The 24475-nt window shown below is 42.0% G+C and overlaps 2 protein-coding genes across 4 annotated transcripts; both read left to right on the forward strand.

Moving 5' to 3' along the window:
• Positions 1-29: 29 nt before the first annotated feature.
• On the forward strand, positions 30-17099 carry arhgap25 (Rho GTPase activating protein 25). Of its 3 annotated transcripts, XM_055050556.1 has the most exons (12): positions 30-155; positions 268-664; positions 6424-6626; positions 7133-7220; positions 7385-7498; positions 11025-11229; positions 13200-13332; positions 13441-13514; positions 14017-14138; positions 14929-15083; positions 15708-16255; positions 16352-17099. In XM_055050556.1, exons 2-12 carry the CDS (start codon positions 601-603, stop codon positions 16551-16553), a joined length of 1908 nt encoding a protein of 635 aa, XP_054906531.1. In that variant the 5' UTR covers positions 30-155; positions 268-600; the 3' UTR covers positions 16554-17099. The 3 variants fall into 3 exon arrangements, with proteins under 3 accessions (XP_054906531.1, XP_054906529.1, XP_054906528.1); XM_055050554.1 differs by having other exon boundaries at positions 30-664; XM_055050553.1 differs by lacking the exons at positions 30-155; positions 268-664 and adding an exon at positions 5823-6334.
• Positions 17100-20432: 3333 nt separating this feature from the next.
• Positions 20433-23853, forward strand: bmp10 (bone morphogenetic protein 10). Its single transcript, XM_055050566.1, has 2 exons — positions 20433-21243; positions 21591-23853. The coding sequence occupies exons 1-2, from the start codon at positions 20835-20837 to the stop codon at positions 22646-22648; spliced, it is 1467 nt and encodes a 488-aa protein (XP_054906541.1). The 5' UTR covers positions 20433-20834; the 3' UTR covers positions 22649-23853.
• Positions 23854-24475: the final 622 nt, after the last annotated feature.

Consider the following 24475-nt stretch of genomic DNA (forward strand, 5'->3'; position numbering starts at 1 on the left):
ATTTCCTCTCACCAGCCTCTATAAAATGCTCTCATTTTGTTGGACGACAGAGACAGTTCTGTCTCCCACTAGGATTGGACTAGGCCTGTACCTCTTGGAGAAGTGGGTATGTAGATGCAGCAGCTGGATGGATTTGTGCCCATGCAGCCTGAGCGGTGAGGCAACATGCTTACTGAACCAGTCATAACAAGAGGCATAAAACCATTTCCTTTTAAGAAGACGCTGGCGGTGGTTTCTTCTTCTTCTCTCGACACCGGTGAACATCAGTCACTTGAAGACTCTGCACTGCAAATCCACTTCCTGGCCCCTCTCCCCACCATTTGGTCAGCTTCATGAAGACGGGCAACCAACATGGAAACGGAGGCAACATGAAGGGATGAGTTACAAACTGCTACCTGGAGGAAAAGGGGAAAAAAACTAAACAAAACCCCCAGAGCAATTAACACACAGGAAACCGGAAGTGTGATCTGCATTATCATCAGTTTGCGTGTTTTAATGTGTGCGTGCGAGAGAGAGTGTGTGTGGCGTGTGTGCGTGTGTGTGTGTTTTAGCAAAAAGGTGCATGTGGAAACTTAAGCGCCTTACCTGCGCCGTTGGAGAATGTCTCTGAAACTACCTCGGAACTGGGACTTCAGCACCTTCAAGACGGAGACGGCTCGGATAGGTAAGGCTGGCTGGCTGGCTGTCAGCCGGGATGCGATGCTTCCTCTATGCATGTTTCACACACACTGGAGGCACTTTGAGCAGATGTCGTCATCCAGAGACAAAAAACAAAAACAACGCAATTTTCTTCTTTACTTGCTTCTCTGTTGACTTTCAGCTTTGGGGATTTGTCACACAAATGTGACTTGTTCGTGTGACAGAGGTAGAGATAAAAAAAAGACGACAGCCGGAGTGTGCCTCCAGTGTTCTCAATGTGGGTTTTTTCCGTGGTTGAACCATCTATGCAGATGATAACCAGATTTGCTTTTAGAACCTTACCTGCAACGCAAATCACTGTTATCCGTTTTCTACCGTTCTCTGTTTCGGACGCGTAGGACTATTAAAAGTGTTTTGCAAGTGGTTCACCATTTCCACGTTTGTGTGTTTTTGCAGAAGTGTTTGTGCGGGAGTATTTCAGTCACTAATACCACACTGAGCTGTGTTTGCACAGGGAGAACTCGGTGAGGCGGCTTGCCTTAGTTCCTCTCACGACACGGCGGTTGCCGCATCCACGCAAGCGGAGGTCCTGAAGGGGAGGCGTTTCTGTCTTCTCTCTAATCGGGTTTTACAATCAGCCCACACTGTATGTTCGGCGCACTGGAAGGAAGTAGCTGCTCTCATTCGTGATCACTTGATCTACTTCTAAAGTAACTTCCACTGCCAACCGTGTCGTGGTCTTAACTCTTTCACTGTATTGAGGGATCCGGTTCTGAAATGCTCATGACCGTCAACTTGTCTTCATCAGACCATGACGGGTGTCTGATCTGTTGACTCAGAAGTTCACCAATGGAGGCTATCAGCAGGAAACTGATGCAAGAGCTTAGTTTCTGCAGAAGTAGCTCTGCCTACCTGTACATATGAGCTTAGAGTGGTGTGTGTGTACTTACTTACTCTTGTCTCTGTTGCCTCTTTAGGACCTCTTGGCAATCACTTGCATACCCAGGTTCTAAGGATGCTTTCATCCAGGCCGGTGCTGATGCAGTGGAATATTGTTTTTGGGATGACAGGTCGAGTTTAGGGTATGTGGCAAGGCTAGGTGTTGCACAAATGAATGAAAGTTGATACCGTTTCCTTATACAGAAATGAAAACCTGTGTGTGTGTCTGAGCGTATTTGTACAATCATGCTATGTAACATCCCTTCATGCGGATTTGAGAGGTCAAGTTCAGACCTTTGGGAGTGAATGTTGCAAACCTGACACAGGATTTCCTGATGATTTCATTCAGCACTGCAGGAACTATTCAGAGAATGTTTTGACACTTTGCAACATCCACATGCAGCATTTTGTGTGTAAGCCGCAAAGTTGTGTTTTGGCCAGACAAGCCTGTTGATATGTTTATATAATAATAAAAAAAAGTTGGGTTTTTTTACGTATGAACTGTCATTATATCATGACAGCATAGTAGTTCAAGATAATCTGAGACAAAATCGAGCTCCTCTTCCTAATGCTACTGCTGTCATCTGAAGAAATGCACAGATCAGAGCCAATCAATCAATCAATCAATCAATCAATCAATCAATCAAGTAAAGTACCTGCTGCTGAATGTGCTAATGTTACAACTTACACTGTCATCACTGCCCATGCTAACTATCCTTAGCACTGGTGGCAGGATATGTTGTGTTGTACCAGTTGTAGCTTAGCACATATCAAGCCAGATAGGATGAGCAAAGCAGTGATTGACAGAGCTAAGGCCCTCCTCTTTGCTCTGATTGGTTGTTTTTGATTAAATGAAATGTATTCCTCATTCATGTACGCACTGCTAAATATGCTATTAGCAAAGAAACAACTTAATGTTACAGGAAACCATTTATTCATCATCCTCAGCGGTCATGCTGACTGGCCTTAGAAGTCATGACAGGCTCTGTTTTGGGAACTAGCTGTAGCATAGCAGAGAAAGAGGGAGTATGAGCAGCCTGTACATGAGGTGATTGACAGCACTAAGACCCTCCTCCTGTCTGATTGGTTGTTTCTGACCAAGCTGGAGACCATTTTTTTCCAGATTATTTGTCTCGTGCTATACTGTGAGATAGTGCCATCTTTAACAAATATATTTTATATATATATATATATAGATGGATAAATAGATATTTTTGTTATTTACATACCCCAGATTTAAATTATTGTTTTGTTTGTTTGTTTGTTTTTACTACGGTGTCTTTCAAAAGTATTAAAAACGCCTTTATCGAATAAATAAAGGCGTTTTTATTAAAAACTGCGTGTTTTTCTCTATTCATGCCGATGTACGTATCTAAATAAAAAGAATTAATGAATAAAGGAGAGAATATTAGGATACTTTGTGGAAAGGAAAACGACGTGCCTTGTTTATGATCCAAAAACAAACCGAAAACCCTGCTGCTAACAGAAAGTGGTAGGAAGTCCTGTCTGCAGATTGCCACGAGCCCAGTGAAAACACAATAACAGGCTGGTCTGGCCAAAACACAACTTTGCGGCTTACACACAAAATGCTGCATGTGGTGGACAACTAACGCTGCACACTGACCACACTGAGAAACAGGCAGGTGGCAGCATCATGCTGTTGGCATTACATATTTACGTATTTACTAAGGGTTGAGGAAGAGGCAGAGAGCTCGATAAACAGCTTCTACATGAGACTGGGCTGATGGTTCTAGACTACACATGCAGCGTAGAAAAAAATTATTTTCATGTGCTAATGTGGTTAAAGTACAGAGCGAGAACTAGTTCATAATCTATATTAAAACATATCATGATCTGTGTTAAGGCATTTTGTTCATAGTGGCTATTTATGCCAACATTTTACATTTTTATTTGGAATAAAACAGAAAACCATATGTTGTTCACTCAACATCACATTATGTATGTGTCGCTTTGTGTAATTTGACCCCTATAAAAAATGCATCGATGTGTGAAAGTGTCGAAATCTGAAAACGTCGAAGGGGCGGTATCACGTTTGCTTGGTGATGCTCATACAGTTGATGTCTGTTGAACAGGAAGCAGTCTGATCATGTCGGCTTTTGAAACGCAACATTCAGTGTCCCGTGTTTCTTTTTCCTGGCATATGTTCTCACCACAGACAGAGAACGTGGTCTGAGTAGAGGCAGGGGCTGGAACACCTTCACAAGGTTAGGAAACAGAAAATAGCTGAGACATTGAGAACAGATGTGTTTGTTTGTTTGTTTTTAGTTTTGTTTTTTTGTCTGCAACAGCAAATTAAAGTCATTTTACTGAAATGGTTGAGCCTCCATGAAGGCAGTCCATAAAGCACAGATAGTTTAAATTAGGATGGATGATGTATTAGTACTCACTTCGGTATCAATGATAATAATATTAGTCATTAATGAACACGTTGGTATCGGTCTGATAAATAAAGGTGAGCTGATGTTAATAACCAATATTTATTTCCCGTTGCCTTTTGCTTTTGAAGGGGAGGCAGAAGGGGGTTGGTCATGTGATAAAGATGTTGATGCAGCACAGGATTGTGGGTAGTTTAACTGAAGCCACGTGGAAGTCGGTGGTGTGTTTATTTCCAGGTGTCGAATGGCAGGAAAATTTATGTCTATACCAGTTATGCTGTATATTGATATCAGCCCAAATGTTCATATTGGTGCTGCCCAAGTTTAGATAAAGAGAGATAGAAATCTAAATGAACAGATTGATCTGTATGTTCTCACTCCAAAAACATATTTAGCCCCAATGATGAGGTGTTTACAATCATGTTTACATGAATCCATATTCGCTGTCCACCTCATTGCTCCAGATCATCAAACTGCTGGGCTTTGTATGCTGATGATGGTAAAGACATTGCTACAGGCTAAATAGAGGAGCCATGTTATGACGGTTCCCTGATGGCTGGAGTTATTAAAGTGACAGAGGCCCAATTTCAAAGTATTAAATTAAATATTTTAAGTCATATTTGATATCTTTTAAATTTTTTTAACAACTAAACTTAACATAGTCACTTGATTGTGCTATAAAATGGCATTATTAATGCTGCCCCTTTGCTGGGCCTCCATGTTTGTCTTAGAGAGATCAAAGTGATGATGTCAAGGCCGCCGTGACACGGCAGGTCCAGTTTGAAGCGAGGATGTGTGTGGGCTCGTGGTTTGATCCCAGCGCTGTTCAAGTCAGACCAAAGGACTCTCAGGCTCGTAGGTGGAGACCTTCAAAGCGTAGAGCGAGCCTCGGGCAGGGATGTTACAACTTCCTGTTTACCCCTGAGCCGCCCTACTTCTTCTTCTTCTTCTCTTCTCTTGTCATCTTGCTTAAGAAGACACGGTGGCTTTGAGAAGAACTGAGGGAAGCTGGCTCAGTCTGAATCCGTTATCTCCACGTTCCCACCACCCCGGGTTATTCAGGCTGTCTCCAACCAACCGTTTCTTCTTATGGCACGTACAATCCCCCCACTTCTTCTTCTTCACTGTCCCTTTAAACCAGCCGGGTCCAAACTTTTGTTGATGTCAAGTTGAAAGTATAATGGGGACCAAAACAATTTAATATCATTTTTTCCCCCCATCTGTTCAACAATAAAGTAAGCATAAAATATTTCAGTGAAATGAGTAAGATTTAAGTCAAAAAGGGATCTGTAAATAATTGTAGATTTGAAATGTAAAAAAGCGTCTTGCAGGTTTGCCAGATTAAAAAACAAACAACAACAAACCATATTCTGAACTGGTTTCCAGTGATAAGAGCAGGAAATGTTTCACTCTTGCTTTATTTTGCCAAGTGCATTAAATGAACGAGCCCCCGTCTGCAATTTCGGCTGCTTGTTGCCCCTTTTGCTGTTTAGACAGATTCAATTCAAAGCAAAATCCTGGATAAATCATTTGTGTTGCACTTTACACTCTGCAAAATCACAAATAGTAACCGAATCTTTGTTCGTTTTTTTTTCTTCTAATTTCTAGTGCGAATGTCTTTTTGCACTTGAATGAAGTCAAAACTAACTTGTGACTATTCAGCAAGATATAGGAGTTTGTTTTATGTCAATAATTTCTTAATATTCATGGAAAAAGTTCTAGTTCTATTGGCAGATCATTTCCCTTATATTCAAGGCACTTATTTCCACAAGAAACTACACCGAAAAATACTTGGAAAGGTTTTCTTTTTTTTTTTTTTTTACCATTTTAAGATTTTAAATTGTAACTTTTTTAAAAAGCCCGACATCAGTGGAAATAGTTTTTAAATGCATCCAACTGCCAGGCAAATTTTCACCATTCTTGAACTGTGATGAAGGGCCGCCCCAAGTTCATTGCTGACGGCCCGCGAGCCGCACTTTGGACACGTTTGCTATGAACCTCCAGACAACGGCTTCTGAAGCCATAGAACTCTTTAACTTCTCAGAGTTTTCCTTGGAGGTTCATGCTTCAAATCATACTGAAGTGTCGATACACTTCAGTATGATTGATGTGCAACGACGACAGCGCGGTCAGGGCCGACGGTGTGACCTCTCACCGGCTATTTTTCCGATCGCCACTTGTTCCTACAGAGCAATCAGAGCTGTGCTCGCGCAGCCCTCAACAGGAAACAGCTCAGCTAACGGCATCAGCAGCTTCCTTTCAGCTTCGACTGAGCAGAAATAGGTTACAGTCAGTCAGCGCTGATGCATATTCATACAAGAGAAGAGGAAGTGCCGGCAGCGCAGCTGAATGTCCCCCCGGTGATTTGATAGTATTTTGCAGTGTGGAGGGCGGGGGGTGTTAACCCGGTAACACCTTCACTGAGCGCTTTCTTGTGGTGTCGCGGCAGCCCGATCCAAGAGCGTGATTCCCGGAGAGGGGGCCCCCGGGTCGGGCTCGCCGCACTCCCCCAGGTCCATGGAGATGCCCCTGAAGGCCGGCTGGCTCAAGAAGCAACAGAGGTCGCTGGTGAAGAACTGGCAGCAGCGCTACTTTGTGCTGAGAGGAAGCACTCTGACCTACCACAAAGATGATAAAGAGACCACTGTGCAGGTGGGTGGCCGTCCCGAAGCTTTACCAGCAATGTCAGAATGTCAATGGAATATTTTGTCAAGTAGAATAAAAATGAACTTTTTGAGTATTTAGCTGTTTATTCCGTTGAGCTCAGCTGTGTGTGAGATGTGCTTTTAATCATTTCCAATCAACACCACAAACATTATCAGCTGCCTTCTTCACATGCGTCCTGCACACAAATTACTGATGCTTGACTTTGTGCATTCCTGGCCGTGTAAAATGCATCATGCAGCTGATTGTGTGCAGGGTAGAAATGGACGAGTTGTGTGGAACCACAGCCTCGAATAGTTGCATCAAAAACTCACACTTGCTTTGAAAACTTCTCAACCCCTGCTGCTAATAGCTGTATGTGAACGCAGACGTTTATGCTGTAGGAAGCTGAGAAAGTGTGCTCAAAATGTGTACATGTAATGTAAATATGAGGCTAAAATACCAGTTTTTTTAATATAACTTATACTGTTTGGATTCTTCTTTCTGGCCTACAGGGAGTCATCCAGCTGCGCTTCAGTAAAGTCAGCGAACTCACGGCAAGTTCAGATGATGCTGGAAAGTACCTCTTTGAGATCACACCACGTAAGCGTTTAATAAACCCTGACAGAGAATGTTTTCGTTGCCATGCTAAGAAAATTGGGAGGCAAATTTTGTCGCATGACCTTTTGCATCATAAACCCCCTCCCCGCCCGACTGCAACATCTGCAGAATTGTTCACTGGCGAAAAACTGATTGAAATGTTTCAGATTCCACCGGCGACAGGGAGCGGTGTCCATACGTGCTCATGGCCAGCTCCCAAAGCGATCTGGATGACTGGGTCCGAACGCTGCGCCGGGTCATCGGGATGCCGACTAGTGCAGGTCGGTGGAAGTCTTTGGCTTTCCGAAGCGATTCAACGCTCAAGCACGCGCTCAGTGACAGAAAACGGTTATCGAGTTAAGAAACTGGAAGGAGTAGTCATATTGAGACATCACTTTTTTGCTGAGTCGGGTTTTGGACGGAGCTGACGAATCCCGAAAGGGCACCAGAGGTCACAGAGGGCATCATGGCTGAGAGGATAGTGTTTACAGGCAGCTCAAAAGGGATATTGTGTTATTTTGACTCTCATTGTGTTACAATTAAAACACACAGATTTCTCAATGTTGGCAAAAGTTTAAATCAAATTCAATGCACAATATGATCTTGGTTCTTTCATTTAAAGCAAAAAAACGTAACAATTATTGCTGCAGCTGCTAAAAATAAATACATATAAATATGATGCATTGATTATGATATATTTACTCTGGCTTTCTATAATATTTATTTGTTATTTTGGTTTTAATTAATGGATATACATCAAACACTCCATAAATTTACAAATTTTTTACTTTCCAAGTTTCTAACACAAGTATATATGCTGCCTGGAGATTACCTTATGTTTTCTTTCCGCATGTTTTTACATCCATATTTTTTATGCATTTATTTTTGGGGATGACTGGCCTGTTTTGCCTGCCAGCATGTATCTGGGAGAAATTATTTCGATTTATTTTCAAAGAGGGGTTCTGCAAAGTAGCTATCAGAACTCAGTATCTTACTTGTGGACGTTTTCTCAAAGTGAGACTGCAATAAAAAAGCGTAGAGTTAATTTCCAAAAACATAGAGAGCGAAGTGTAAAATAAGATAAAGCACAATCTATCTGATGGTGCGGAAATGATAACTGCCCTATGCTGTCATCACATCCTGATCATGATTGTTGCCATGACACAAACAGAGCAAAAGATCAAATTCCTACCTTATATATACAAACTCAAAAGCTATGATCTTTTTTATTTTATTTTAAATTGTTCCAAACTGTAAACATGCTCACCAAAATAACTGTTTCCCTCATCGCTAAACTACAGGTGAAATATTTTCCCCGTGAAGATGACGTGGCGAGCTGTTCAGCAGGTCAACAGCAGCTAAAGGGATTAGCCTGCAGTTAGCTTCTCTGATGAGCTGATTCAGAAAAACAGTGACAGAAACCCCAGAACGCCTCCAGCCACACGTAATTTCACATACTGACAATGTTGTTTGGCTAAAACAGGCACAGACAAACTCAAACAAACCCAACAATGGTGAACCAACTTTGCTAAGGTTGCCAACGAAGTATTAGCTTAAACTGGTATTAGCCTATGCTCGTGTTAATTTCTCCTTCCTTCTCACTTCTATAAAACTGTTTACAACAGGCACAGATAATTACTTCACAGAAGTTAGCTCAAAAAAAGAACCAAATAACCATGAGAGTTTTTGAACAATAGATAATGTTTGTGTACATTCTTCATTGTGATGAGCAACGCTGACAGCTTCTTACAAAATTATAAATGTGGCATTTTGTGAAGAGAGGCTAATGACACTATTCTCTTCCATTTAAACACTCAACCACATTTAGAAATGGAGTGATATGCTGTTGTAGAAAACAGAGCTGTTTGTTGAGTAAGCTCATGATATTCACTTGCTAATTTGAGTCAGTGTTGAAGGTCAGAGTTGTCATTGTTCTCTTTTCCATTCTGCAAGTTTTCCATTTAGAGTACACCTGGATTTATAGAGGTTCACCCAAATACAGGTGGATTCCAGCTGCTAAATAATAATTAGCAAGTGGTTGCTCTGGTAGCATCTGGTAGCATCTGGTAGCATCAAATAACAAACCAAAGAGGTGAATACAACAATTACAAGTCAAGAACGTCAAGAAATTCTGTTTGGTTTATTTATGTAGTGCTAATTAACAACAAATGTCAAATCAAGACATTTTGCAAAAGACATTTTCAATTCGGTCACACATACATTCCAATTAGTTTTAGTTATCAAACAGTGCATTAAGCTCAGTTTATTATTCAAATTACTTTATAAAGTTTCAGTCCTATTTGAGGTTTACCACAGGGTTTCTGAAAGGCGGTGCAAATGTGTAGAAGAAGAGGCTCTCTGATGATATCAAATGTAACATGTTGCTGCTGAACTCTACTTCCACACATTACCCTGGAAACAGTTTTCTTCATTGGTGACATCAGTTGGGAGGAGGAATGAAGTTCAACACAGAGCAGTGGTGAATGAGAAACCTGTTGGATGCTGTAAAAGACTGAGGCAGATCCAATCTGACTGAGCTTCCATAAGTTGTTTTAAAATTAGCATAACATTTTTATTGTATATTTTTTTTCAAAATTTTGCACATCTAAACTCTCTTCAGCTAAGTCCGCTAGGCAGCAAAAAGACTGACTGAATTAGGAGCAGCTTGATGCAAAATACAGAAAATATAACTAAGATGAGGAACCGCTTTTATGAAAGCAATCAAAATCTTGATTCTGGTTAAATGCTTAAAATAAAGAGTAGTGTGGGTGTAGCCAGTGAGCACAGCATTAAAACAGACTCTAAATCCCGTCTACACCTTTGTGACACAGGCTTTCCTACCTGTTAGCCTCTACCAACAACAACTGGACTCTCAATGTCTTTACAAAAGGCAGCTGCACTGCGTATTCAAAAATAACTGTTTTTTTTGTCTGCATTCACAATAATAAGGGGAAGTAGTGAGAAAATAGAATGGACAAAAACACCCATGAGAGTCACATGCTATAACTCAATACAGTTACAAATGCCATAAGGTATTTGCCCCTTTCTAGATTATAATGCTGAGACTTTACAAATTTGTTAAAACTATCACTACATTGTGACAGCATGAGACAGATCATCTGTAAAAAATAAATAAATAAATAAATCAAACTTCTCTTCCTCCTCCCAGAATTCCTATTGCCATCTGCAGAAATACGCTTCTCAGTCAGAGACAGCCAATCAGAACCTGTTTACACTCTCCCTCTTGCTCTCTACTACACTATAGCTAGTTCGCCACAACATCGACAGCAATGAATGCTAATGCTAGCTAGCATGGCCACCAACGACAGCGGATGAAGAGTTTTAGAGTAATGATGGGTTGTTTCTCCGCCATTAGCTCAACGAGCTAATGGTACACAAGAGTGATTGACAGAGATTAGACCCTCCTCCTGGCTCTGATTGGTTGTTTTGGATCGAGAGCGATGAGTTTCTTCAGATGGCAATGGAAGTAATAGAAAGAAGACAGAGGAGTAAAGATTTTTTGCAGATATATATATATATAAACATAACTGATTGTAAATTCAAGTAAGCTTGAGCTTAAAATAACAACTGTTATTTATAATCACAACAGCGTGTTGGACTGCTGGTTTGATATTAGCTCTGTGCCAGATGGACCATATGGGACAATACTTTTATGTTTTCTATAGGGATCAATAGGAAGCGGAATGGACTTTTGAGTTCTAAGCAGTGGTTTTCATCTTTCATGCTAGTTTTGCCCACTCTTCCTAGTTGATGGATGAACTCTGACCTGTGCTCCCTCTCCAACAGTGTTCGGAAAGAGTCTCATTGACACTTTAACGTACGAGCAGCGCTTCGGACCTCACACAGTACCAATCCTGGTACAGAAGTGTGCGGAGTTCATCATAGAGCACGGGCTGGAAGAGGAGGGAATCTTCCGCCTTCCGGGTCAGGACAACGCCGTCAGACAGTTTAGAGACGCCTTCGACGCAGGAGAGAGGCCTTCCTTTCCAAGGTAATGAGTTGACGACTCACTTATTTTAATTGGCATATTCAGAATGTTGTCAGAACTTCTAGGGGAAAAAAAGAACGTGGTTGAGACCGCAGGTACACTGGAAACTCCTGTAACATGCCTGGGTCTATCCTGGGTAGAAAATCTACGCAAAGACAGCCACTGCCTTAAAAGGAGACATCAGCATCAGCGTTTCATGAAGAGAGAGAAAAAAAAACAAAGAGGGGAGAGAGAGAAGTAGAAAGAGAGTGAAAGATTTCAGACTTCTCTGAGCTGAGGGCGAGACCACATCCTGTTCTAGGCTAGTGCTGTCAGAGGAGCTTGTGATGTTGAGTCTGTCAGAATGTCCGCTTGTCCCCAACGTTCTGCCTGCAGTCTTGTGTGTGTCAGGGTAAAAAGCTGCAGCCAGGGTCAGTCGTCCCTAAAACCACCGATACAGCAGGTGGAGTCAAAGGGAATCACTGTGACACGTTTTTACGCAACAGGAGGCGAGAAAATGATGTGGTCTTTACCAGCTTCTATTATTTAACACACAGGCATTACTTAGGAAGCAAAGAGGAAGCCAAAATAGATTCACATTGTGTAGAAACAAAACCCAAAGTACACCATTATTCATCATCAATAGCAGAAGGTCATTTTACTGCAACACAATCCCACTGTGTTTTTCAGTGGGTGTGATATCATGTGCTTGAACTTCTCCAATCTTGTCACTCAATTTTTTTCTCTTATAAATTTAGATGGAGCTTTGAAGCAGTTCTGATGCCACATATATATATATATATATATATATATATATATATATATATATATATATATATAATATATATATATAATATATATATATATATTTAGTCTCTCCTCCAGAATGTTTCCGAACACGTCCAGCCGTTTTCCAGTTGCTGTCAGGAACTTTATCGGGGAACTTAATTGATGACTGCAGAGTCTAGGAGAGTTTAAGCTCTTTAGCGAACCAATCAGATTAGGCAACAATCTGAAATGAGTCCCAATTGTGAATTATTTCACTGTGGAATGATGGCTTTTGAATGAATTGACTATGACCATAAAACCTTTCTCTGATTGATCGGTAGTAATAAAGTTGACAGCTGGTCCCCAGTGTGTTCGAACCTGAAAAAACAACTTTAATCAAAGCTCAGAGCCCGAGGTGAATCCAACCTACTATTTTAATTAAGATTTTACTGCTTTTGTTTTCAGATCATAACTTGAGTAAGCGGTGTCACTTCTGCCGGTTTTAGCTTTTGCTTAACGTCTTCCAGTGTAGTGTAGGAGGAACCAAGTTCACATCGTCTGGAGCAGTGGGGCCCTGTGGGCGCAGTTATTGTACAGTGGTCTGTGCTTGTTACAGTCTATTGAACGTCACTCTACGGAAGCATCTTTGAGTGTCCAAATAAGCACTGTAAAAATTTGATGTGTCATTACTATTACAAACTTTCTATCTTCAACAGTGCGCCTACGCCTCTGTAAGTAGGTTAACACGTTACATTGCGCATCCTCGTTTGGTTTTCTCTGTGCTGTGTTATTGCAGTCTTATCAAGCAACCTGTTTTGGATTCGGTTAATAAATGTGAACTCTAGAAAGTATCAAATAATTTTCTAAGGTTATTACTGCTGTCTTCCACCCATTGGTATAATTTTTTCAACCTGGTAGAGACCATGTATTTTATGGGGGTTTTCTGTTACCATGACACAACGCTTCCGTTAAATCATCATCATCATCATCATCATCATCATCATCATCATCATCATCATCATCATCATCATCATCATCATCATAACAATGCTTGCTGAAAAGTTTCCAAACATATTTAACTTTTGTATGACTGAAGGTCTTTAGAAGGCATTTGAAATCCACATTAACATAAAACCATCCAACAATACTTGCTCTTTTATTATGCTGGTTTGTTTAAATGGACAATAACACTTTGAGATCACTCTCACTAACTGTTGTTTCCGCAGTGACACAGATGTCCACACGGTGGCGTCGCTGCTCAAACTGTACCTGCGCGAGCTGCCTGAACCGGTGGTGCCGTGGTCTCAGTACCAGGACTTCCTAGACTGTACTAACTTGCTGGACACAAGGACCAAAGAGGTTTGTTATCAATGAAGGTTGACACAATCACTGACGGTGAATGTGTCAACTAATTCAGCCGTAAATATCTGAAACAAGCTTTGACCTGCGGCTCATATGTCCCTGCAGGGCTGGGAGAAGCTGGAGCAACAAGTAGCTCTTCTGCCCAGAGCCAACTACAACATTCTCAGTTATGTCTGTCGGTGAGTAGTAGTAGTAATAATAATTAGAAATTTGATTTGAGAAGAGACAAATGCCACAATTTGAGACGTTGTACCAGATTTCAGCCATAATTCACATCTGCAGTCGTGACCCACAACAGCAGATGGGTGAAAACAGCTGCCAGGCACAAATATTCATACCGATTGAACTTTTCACATTTTTGTCCAGTTATGTCCAAGCTTCATTGATTTTATTGGCATCTTAAGAGATGGACTCAACCCAAAACAGAACATGATTGTGGTTTCAGCTTCCAGGTTGGACTTTCTAGTGACCTGCATATTTGCACATTGAACCTTAGTCAGAGTTGATGGGGAGCATCTGATTCTCAGTTGACTTAAGGTCTGGCTTCATAACTTAACTGTGCTTTAATTTCCTCAGAATTATGCACTTTGCGACTCACATTTGTGGTATGGTAACATGAGAGAAGGTTCGGGGGATGTGAATAGTTTTCCTGTGTAATCCGGCACACGCCTTCCTTGTCAGGTTTTTATTTCAGGTGCAGCAACACTCCGATGTAAATAAGATGAACGTGGAGAACCTGGCAACTGTGATGGGAATCAACCTGCTCAAACCTCAGCTAGAGGATCCGATGACCGTTATGAAGGGTGAGAGCATCTTAAAACTCTCTGGCCTCTCTTACGTTCGCATAGATCTTGTCACTGTAATTCAGCACTGAAGTTATTTATTGGTGTTTTGGCTTTAAACTGTTGTAACCTCTGCAAATGTTATGCAAAAGCCCTTAAAATGATTCTGTCTCTTTGGGAAAACAAAGACAAAAAACAATAACTTTGCTTTCTGTCAACTCGCAACATAAAAACATTTCCAGCAGCCACAAGTGAGCTAAGCCGGTGCTAAAGTTCCCTCAAACCATCAGGGGCCTCCCATGAATGTTTGAGTTTTAACACAGGCAGTAGATCAAATTTTTTATTTCTGTTTGTTTACAATGCAATATCACTACATTTGATTTGACAAATTCAGTAATGTTCAAGTATTTAAATTGCTTAAAATGTCAAATTCAAATGAATGGGAAATTTACTTAGTAAAGTGCAAAGTACAATATATAATATATATTTTAATTGTTGTGCTACCATAGAAACAATCTGGTGCCACCGGTTAAAATTTTTAGTCCAAGTTAATGGTGCGTTCACACTAAACGTGTTTTGAGCGTCAGGCGCGTCGGATTTACATTCAAAGTCTTTGTGGAGGCGCGTTGAGGGCCTCTGTGGCGCGTTTCAAGCATCTAGCATGGCGCGTTAGGGTTATTAATCTAACTCTGCCTGAGGCCCCATTCAACCTTGCGTCCGCCTGCCGCCTGGGGAACAGCGATGTTCTCAAAAGTTGGATGAGGCAACACTCAGAAGACAATTAGTTGCATTTATCTGATTTTCTTCACAGCGACTCCTCAGATCCAGAACTTGATGAGAGTGATGATCAAGCAGCACGAAACTCTGTTTCCTGTCTCCAAAGACGTTCTTCCACCTTCCCCTTCAAACAAGGCTGACAGTCAGAAGAACGCCCCTCGGAGCTTTGTGGGCTGGGAGTCTGCTGAGGTATGGACTAGCCTCGCATAATCCGGGTTGCATCATCACCTTCCAACCATCACATTTAAAACATGCCATCTGGATCTCTTATTGATGGATTTTATTACTGAGGGAATCGGGCTTCTTGCCGTACCTCTTAAGGTCCCTGGACCCCGAGGGTAGAGTATCGGTGGATTTTAATTAGTGGGTGGATGAAGTCTTGTTGAAATTGTGATGCCTTGTTAAATCAATAAGGTTGAGTGTGGAAAGAAATACTGATTTTAGCCAAATAAATTCTAAATTAGTTATGCACCACTTTATAAGCTCTTGTTTTTCTACACAGTTTCTGAGTTTAATCTCAAAATGTCTCCCTTTTTCTCTAACTACAATGTTCGTAATAAGCTGTCGTAGAGGCAAATGTTCAGGACAAAGATAAAAATAAACGGCTTTTCTCGAGATATTTACTTTTCATCACTGTTGCAGGTCAAAACAAAGAAAACTAATAATGTTCTTTATGTTTGGATTAAAATAAAGCTCGCTGTCCAGCCAGTTGTTCATAACGATGGACCACATTAAAATTTATCTTCCTCTGTTCCCAAATGTCTAATTTATTCACCGTATGTGGCTAACGCTAACCTTCTCTGTTGTGCTCAGCTGGGAGATGCATCTATGTTTGAGTCTCCGGAGGAGGAGGACGACACAGACAGTCCAGGTCCACTAAGAAGCGACGTCCTCCACAAGCCGGTCCTCCAGGACCCGACGTCGCCCGGTGCGGACGACTGGTCCGGCAGTCCCCGCAAACGCACCCAAACCCTGCCCACCTTCAACTGCCCCCTCACCGGGATGGCAGCCAAGGCGGACGCCCTCAACAGGTGGAGCCGCATCCACGAGAGCGGCGAGGAGAAGAGCGGGACTTTTTCTGAGGACATTTTCAAAATCCTGGACCTGCGGACTTCGGGGTCGTTTTTCGGAGGAACTCAGAAGGCCGTCCAGGAGGATGGGAGCAGTTTAACAGAGCGGAGGGGAAGCAACAACACGAGTTCTTCTTCCACCGCAGCACCCCAGAAACCTGAGAGCAGCCTTCAGCCTGCGCGGGTGCTGACTCACCAAAAGAGCGTGGACAGCCTGATGATGAACAGGGCGGCGCAGCAGGTCAACAGCAAGTCAGAAGAGAAGGTTGACCCTGAACAGCTTGCTAAAACGTCAGCCTACAGTTGGAACTTTCTTAATGTAAAACAAAAGCATTCCCACATGCCTACTTCCCATGTGAACACACTCTCTCTCTCTGATTCCTGCAGGATGGAGCAGGAGAACAAGGAGCTGAAGGCCGCTGTGGCGGAGCTCCAGGCTGCTCTGGAGGCAGAGCGCCGCCGTGTGGCGGCTCTGGAGATCTGCTTGAAGAATGCAGAGCGCAGCAGAGACGAGGCCCAGAAACGCAACGACCAGCTGCAAAGAGACATTCAGCAATTCCTTGTCCAAGAGAATCAAGCTTCAACTTAAGAAAAGAAGCCTGTCTGATAGTCTGTATTTTCTAAGTCTGATAACATTACCAGAGCTAATTTAATAGCAGCAGTTTGACACTGCTGGAATATTTTATTAGAGATAAGTTATTGGTTCATGTGCTTGTGCTTCTAAGAAAAGTCTTACTGTCTTAAGAGATTTAATACTTGAGAAAATGCGTCCTTACCGTTCAGTCACTGTGATCTGAGGCAAACATTGGCACAGAGCGCAGGGGGAAGGAAGAGCCACACCTGGAAGGAATGAATTTAATGAACAACCGGGCAACACCACTCTGAAAGCCATTCAATCAGGTTCAACAGGACTGCATAGAAGCTGCTGTCAGTGTTGATATCCCTCTCTTCTATCGTAAGTTAGTGAAAAGCACAGATTAAAGTCTTTTAATGAGTATGGATATTGTTAGACATAAGGGCAGGTGTGGATATATATTTTTTACATAAATTATGCAAAGTTTACATGTCAACTTTAAGAGTTCGCATCTGCCTGATGAATCTGTTTAATGTGAAATAAAGCTCAGCTCACCCTGTAGTGTTTCTATTTCATTTGTTGTGTTACATCTCTTATCCTAAGCAATAATTAAGAAAGAGTCATTTAAAGGTATCAGTCAGGGGAATGACACAAACACTTCCAGAAAGCTTGTGCCAGATGTTTTATGGTTTAATGAAAGCAAACCTTGAAGAATGGGCCATAATTTCTAACAGCGTTTTGTATGAAAACAATACCACACCTACATGTTGAATAAAATATACTGTGGATTTGGGTGTGTGTGTGTGTGTGTGTGTAAATGAAATGATTTTGTAAACTTTTACAAATACCAGTCAGAACTTTAAGGTTGGAGTTTAACTTTACAGAAAACAGCATCAACGTGAAATAAAGTCTAACCACGCCCAAACTAACTGAAGAATGGCTTCACAAGACTAAAATGGAATGGGTTCGACAAAGTCCAGGACTAAATCTGACAGATTTTTAATGCTCTGATAAAGATGGCTGTGGACCAGAGACAGATTTGGAGACGCTTTGCGAGGTAGGTTTGAAAAATATTCCCACCAAACAAGACGGAATGCTATAAACGAATCAAAATGTACTTCATTGAGGTATTAGATCAAGAATTTCATTCCATGTCAGAGCAGACCGTTTTGTTTTCAACATACTGTATGTCACATTCACAGAGCTCTGGTTTTTCATATCACAAAACCTTGTCATTTAAAAAAGGACTTTGGAGATCCACTGTAATTTTACCCGTTTAACGTTCATTTCATCAAATTGTTTTTGATTTCTTGCCGTGTTTATTATGTGGGCATAATTACACAGCTGTTGTCAGCAATAAGTAACAAAGTACTTCATGCTGCCAATTCATTATCAAAAGGAAGAATGAAAAAATGGCTCTAACTGTAATCATCAGGGAGATGTCAGCAGCTGCACAACTATGTCTTCCCCCAGGCACAGTTGGAAAAGTCATAAACAAGAGACTGGACACATTAACCACAGACAAGACAGCACTTGAAGGTTAGTGGATATGTAATCAGATATGTAATCAGAAGGCGTGTGGGGCTGAAAATTGCTGGGGTTTTTACATTATTTTGCTGTTTTACTGCCCTAAAACATGAATCGATGTTTTAAAATCTTCAAAAGATAAAATATGCCTAGACTGTGTTTGCTTTTTCAGCTTTATTACTGACTGTATGCATGAACAATGATGATGTCATTGTGAATTCAGGGGGCTTTTGACATGTTGACCCTGCTATTCACTTAAAAGAATTAACATGTCAATATTACACCATGCAGATTAATCGCATTACCTAAACAGAGAGTTGCACAGTTCAAAGCATGCGACCGACAATACAGAGTCACGAACGCGAGTGAAAAGGTGAGGAAGGAGAATCAGACTGGTGACCGGCGGCAAATTTGGCTTTAAAAAACACTGCGGTCAGAGAGCGCACGTATTTCCCCTCTTCCTACAGATTGCCAAAGCACAACCAGCGTCCTCATTTTTAAACTACGATTGGAACAAAATGACTTCTTTTAAACATGAAAACCTGAAAAACCGAGATGCTCGGTTTGAGACAATAAAACATTTTTTTTGAAAACGTGCAATCATGATTTATCGCAGTGCTAGTGCGATTGATCTGATTCAATTGTTTAATTGGCGGAACTATTCTTTATCCAACAGGGCAAACAGCTGGAACTCATAAACATCAGGAAACTAAGTAAAAGGACAGTTTAAGGGATCGGCCCTGACATAGTTTCAGTTGCCTCCACAAATCCACATTTGTTGCACCCCGAGACCAGTAATGGAGGCCACATGGAGCCAGGCCAGGCGGAGCAGTGTGTGCAGAAGGACACTGGCGTTATCAAGCCTTCCTAAACCCATCAGGAAGATGTGATAGTCTGTTGCTGCAGCAGTTCAACAAAGCAGCAGATAACAACACGTCTGTCAACTGTCAGCCTGGCAGACGAGTGGCAGAGGCAGGAAAAGCTCATTCTTTCCCATCTGTGTGACGCACTGAAATCAGAAGTGTATCTTGGGGGTCACACGAAGAAGCTTAGGAATGAGACACCCACATGGTGGAAGAGGGTTCAGGTGACTAACGGGGAAGCTATTCACATGTGTTGAGGAAACGGCGGCTGTTGATGCAATTGGGGTGGGACGATGTGAAAGTTTGAGTGACCGTGCAGAGAGGGGCCGCTTTGGTTCGTTTACATGGCTTAAGCAGATTTCACCTTTGACTTGTTGTTGGCGTCCTAATCGGGAGGAATGTCTCTAAGCGTTACAATGAAGCAATTTGGTGGTTCTTGTCCGGTGTTAGAAATAAAACAACGAGACCCACATTTAGTTGTTTAAAAAGCCTTAAATAAGCATTGACTATAGAAGCAGCATAGTGTCAAACACAAAAAACAAAATTTGGGTATGTCCATTGCTGTTTTTTTATTTGCTCCATTAATCTGGAGGAAACTTACAGACAACAGCTGAAACACTGAGTTACTTTAAATAAAAACTAAAAACCCACCTGTACAAAGATGCTTTTGATGGTTAATAACTGGAACATTGACCAATAATTTCATGTGTTTTTACTTAATTTCATGATGATGATGATGATGGCATTTGACAATAATGTTTATTGCTGGTTTTGAAATTACTTGACTGTATTTAGCTTTTTTGATGTAAAGCACTTTGGACTGACTTATTGATGAAATGTGCTATAAAGATAAAATAAAAGGCACGTTTCATTACCAGGGGTTTTAACAGATTGGTCCACAGTGTAAACTGTCTTTTTTTTCCTACCTTCAAAGAGGCGACTTGTGCCAAAGAACTATTCGTTACAAACGCAGCGTCAAAAGAGAATGAAACGTATCTCAAAGACAGCTTAATATGTTTTGTTAAATGTGTACTGCTGACTCTGAAAACCAACTTCACTCAAAGTAAACTCAGAAGCTGTTTGCCACTTTGAAGTACCTACACCTCATTGCCTTTCTATTTCATTTAGCCTGCCGTTGTCTGATGGAGGCATCCTGATATATTCAACCATATCAACAGACCCATAGTGTATTTTGTCAAAAAGAAATGCCCAATGAAGCCTGGAAAGTAGCTCAGAGAACTCCACCATTTACAAAGCAAATAAACAAATAAAGAGTATCATCCTCGGAACGCCCACCAAAACAAAATAGCTCTTCCACAAGGAAGAGGCTACAGGACAGTGTTTACAAAATCCTCATTAAGGACGCTGTGAGATAACACACAAGCTACTGCATCACACAAAGTTAAAGGGAAGACAGGCACACACACACACACACACACACGCACCACAAACACACCATAAGCACTGTGCAATGCGTAGCCCACCATATCATAGATAAGGGACAGAAACCCAGAGCTGGGAAGAGAGGTGAGCACAGACACCGTCTGACTGAGGAGAGGACGCAACAGAGATGAGTCGGACAGACAAACGCGAGCCTTGGCTACCCTGTCACCGCAACCACCGTCCTGTTGCAAGAAACTTCAAAAGGTGCGCATGAGAATAAACATTGTGACGTCTGGAGAGGAGAACCAGGAGAACACAAGCCTGTAGAGAAGTTCATGTTTGTCAATGCCAGGGTCAACATTTCTTCAGCTGTTGCCAGGAAACAAGTACTGTCTCAGCTCATAGGCCAGAACTAAATTAAACTTTTGGACAATTACAGCTTTGTTTTTTTTTTTGGCCTTCTTGCTTGAGCTCCTCCACAGGCCATTGGCATAAAATAGATTGCTGCAGATTTTTTTCTCCCATGGCGAGCATTTGGGTCTCTCCACTGGGAACCATTTGCACATCCAAGACTTTGTTCTTGCTGATTTCCTTCCTGCTGCTTCGGGAGCCTCGCTTTGGAAAGGGCAGCCCCATCTCCAACGCTCATCAGAGGTATCGTCCTGATCCAGGACTGGGGGACGGACATGGAGGTGTGGTGGATCCATCACCGTCGGATCAGGACAACAGCGCAAAGATGAAAAACCTGCTGGAGAGCCTGAAGGAGCAGTTTCTGCGGACATTCAACCTGTCCGGACTGGGTCCTTCAAACCTGTCTTCTGGAAATGCACGAGAGGATCCACCCGAGTACATGATGGAGCTCTATAACCGCTTTGCTAATGACCGTACTGCCATGCCCACAGCTAATATCATTCGCAGCTTCAAAAATGAAGGTACGTTTTAGCTCCATATGTTGTTGTAACTCTTAAAAATAGGCAAATGTTCCTTTTCAAAATCTACAACCTAGAGAGTATTCCATAGTGCAAATTACGGAGAAGGTGCTGCTTGCATTTATAGCAAGTGTTAATAATGCTTTTCCTCTAAACTTGTACAAGTGTTAATTATACCAGTTACAGACATTACTCTAACTTCAATACTAGCTGAAAGTTCTGAGTTTTGTTTAGCTTTTTGCAAGAGTAAGTCAGCTTTGGGATGAAATCTGTCTATAACTTCAGCTCAAATGTAACGATACAGAAGAAACAACACAGAGCTTTAAGTTCGAATTTGTGTTTTTGTCTAGATTCAAATCCCAGTGTTGTGGGAGAAGGAGGGGTGAGACGCCACCCACTGCTGTTCAACGTGTCAATCCCGCATCATGAACGCATCACAGCAGCTGAACTACGCCTCTACACTTTAGTCCAGACTGACCGCCACCTTTACGCCGGTGTTGACCGCAAGGTCACCATCTATGAACTGACAGCGCACGACTGGCTCAACATGACCGATGAAAAGACGACGCGGGGAGATGAGTTTGCAGGGGTGGAGGAGCGAACGGAGTTTTTGGAACTGGCTTCACGCCAGGTGTTTGGGACAGATAACGGTTGGGAAGCTTTTGACCTCACTGCTGCTGTGCAGCGTTGGTGCAAATCTGATGGAGCAACAACACACCGTTTAGAAGTACAGATTTCCAGCATCGCTGAAAATGAAAATGTTGAGAGCACGAAAGAGACCAGCAAAGATGAGGCTCCACTTGAAGGTGACATGAGGATTGAAAACAGCCCAGAGGAAAAACATAAACCCCTTCTGATTGTCTTCTCTGATGATCAGAGCAGTGATCACCGTGACGACAGGCGTGAGCTGAATGAGATGATAGACCATGAGACGTCGAGTGCTGTTCTGCAGAATGACGTTGGGACAGACCTGGGTGGGCTGTGGGGCGAGGACGAGAGTGAGACTGAACCAGATGAGGAAGACCTCATTCAGATGCGTTCCAACCTGATCTATGACACAGCGTCCCGCATTCGTCGCAATGCCAAAGGAAACCACTGCAAGAAGCAATCTCTGTACGTAGAGTTTAAAGACATTGGGTGGGATAGCTGGATCCTTGCACCCACTGGCTACGATGCCTTTGAATGTGCTGGCGTTTGTTCATACCCATTGACAAAGCACGTCACACCTACCAAACATGCCATAGTCCAGACACTGGTAAACATCCACAGTCCCCAGAAGGCAGCACGGGCCTGCTGTGTGCCAACCAAGCTGGACCCCATCTCCTTACTCTACCTGGATGACACAGGTGTGGTCACTTACAAGTACAAGTACGAGGGAATGGTAGTAGCTGAGTGCGGCTGCAGATAGACCTCTCTTCCAGACATTCAAACTTTCTGTAAAGTCTTACCATAGCAGGAAGGATACTAAACACCAGTGGCAAGAAATTGAGCTGAGGTCTTTGAGAATTGAAAGGGACAATGATTGGAATCTCTTTCAGAATTTTTTTTCTCTGAGACTAGGGGTGATCATTTAAAACTGATGAACATTTGTGCACTGCAAGTGGACAAACATGTATATTGTACTGAAAAGTAAAGCTCATCTTGTAGAGGAAAGGCATAAACATTAGTCAACATCTGTCACACAGTGGAGTGAAAGTAGAACTGTGCAACAGATCTACAGTCGGTTTGGCATCCAGTGATGGAAAGGTATACTCTCATACCCATAGTGGTGAAAGAATTTCTCCAAGAACTGAGCCTCTTACAGTTTATGCAAACTGGTGGGAACTAGTGGGCCAGTCGTCCTCCTTCCTCTTTGTTCCCCTGACATCTGTCTTCCTCTCCACTTATCTCTGGCCTCCCCGTGCAATGCAAACACTAATCAGCACTTCATGTGCCTTGGTGCAAAGAAATGGCCTGCCTCCGGCAACCTGACAAGCCATGAACTCTCTAGGCCCATCTCCAGCCTTCTGCCACTGCCTGATACGTGAGCTCTGTGCGGGGGTCTGGTTGGTAGGGTTGTTTATCTCAACCTTGCTTTCCACTTCACATGACTATTTTCCACCCCCCAGAGCTACAGTGATAGCAAGGTGTTGGAGGTTGAGAAACATGTTCACCGGTTCCGTTCGGGGCAACTTTTGATGTGGCGGGGCCATGGGAGAATGGAGAAGGAGCCAAGGGTTGTCCATGCTCCTTGGTAACCTTTTCAACTAACTGACCCAAGTTCATGTGGCTCTGGCAGATCTACATCTAAAAAATCCATCACTTCCTTGGAGATTTCTTTGGTTGAAAACTGACTACGTCTGAAGAAAATGTGGCATAGTGGCCAGACTGTCACAATATACAATATCCTAAACAAATACTTCCTTTTGTTATAAGCCATTTGATATGTCTGCTGCTTTTGTCAAATAAAATACTATTTATTGTTCTAATTTATTAATTTCTACAAGAGAGTAAATGATTATAAATGTACATTTGTAAGTGAGAGTAGAGAATATTTTATGTTTATGACAATGCAATTGCAGCACAAGTAAAATTTGTTGGGAAGTGATATGGTAACAGTTTGTAAAACAATTAAAAAAGTACTCAAATTTCTGCTTGTCATGCATGTTAATATTTGGAGCTTGGATTTCTCAGAGAAATTAAGTTTTGATGTCGGCCATGACTGAAATACTTTTCTTGCACTCACAAACATCACTCAGAGCAGTCTCGAACTGTCAACTGTCTTTGCCGTTATATCAGGTTGAGGCTGTTGGAGCAGACACAGAAGGCATTGCTGACATTCAGATCATTCATACCACTCATATCAGCTCAAAGGTCATAGTTCATGTGCAACTCACAAACAGAGAACCATGGGAAAATAAGGGGAAGCCATTCTAATGAACAAAAATGGGTGGTCTCTTATGTGCACTAACTGCTGCAAATAGTTATGCCTCCCTATGCTGTTTGGAGTATGTAACTAAACAGCAGGTGGTAATATTTATGACTATCGAAAGAGTACTGACAGAACCTTGCAAGAGTGTTTTTTGATTGTTTGGGTTTTTTATCTTCACAAACTAAGATAACTGCTGCTGCCATTGACCTGTATAGTCATTAACTAGGTTTCGTCCAGCATGATGTTGAAACCGAGAATCAATTCTATTTCAGTAAATTATTATTATTGCTAGTTTTTTTTAATTAGAAAAATTTAACTTGCTAC

The sequence above is a fragment of the Poeciliopsis prolifica genome, unplaced genomic scaffold, assembly GCF_027474105.1.
Source record: "Poeciliopsis prolifica strain line A6 unplaced genomic scaffold, Auburn_PproV2 SCAFFOLD031, whole genome shotgun sequence".
Lineage (NCBI taxonomy): Eukaryota > Metazoa > Chordata > Actinopteri > Cyprinodontiformes > Poeciliidae > Poeciliopsis > Poeciliopsis prolifica.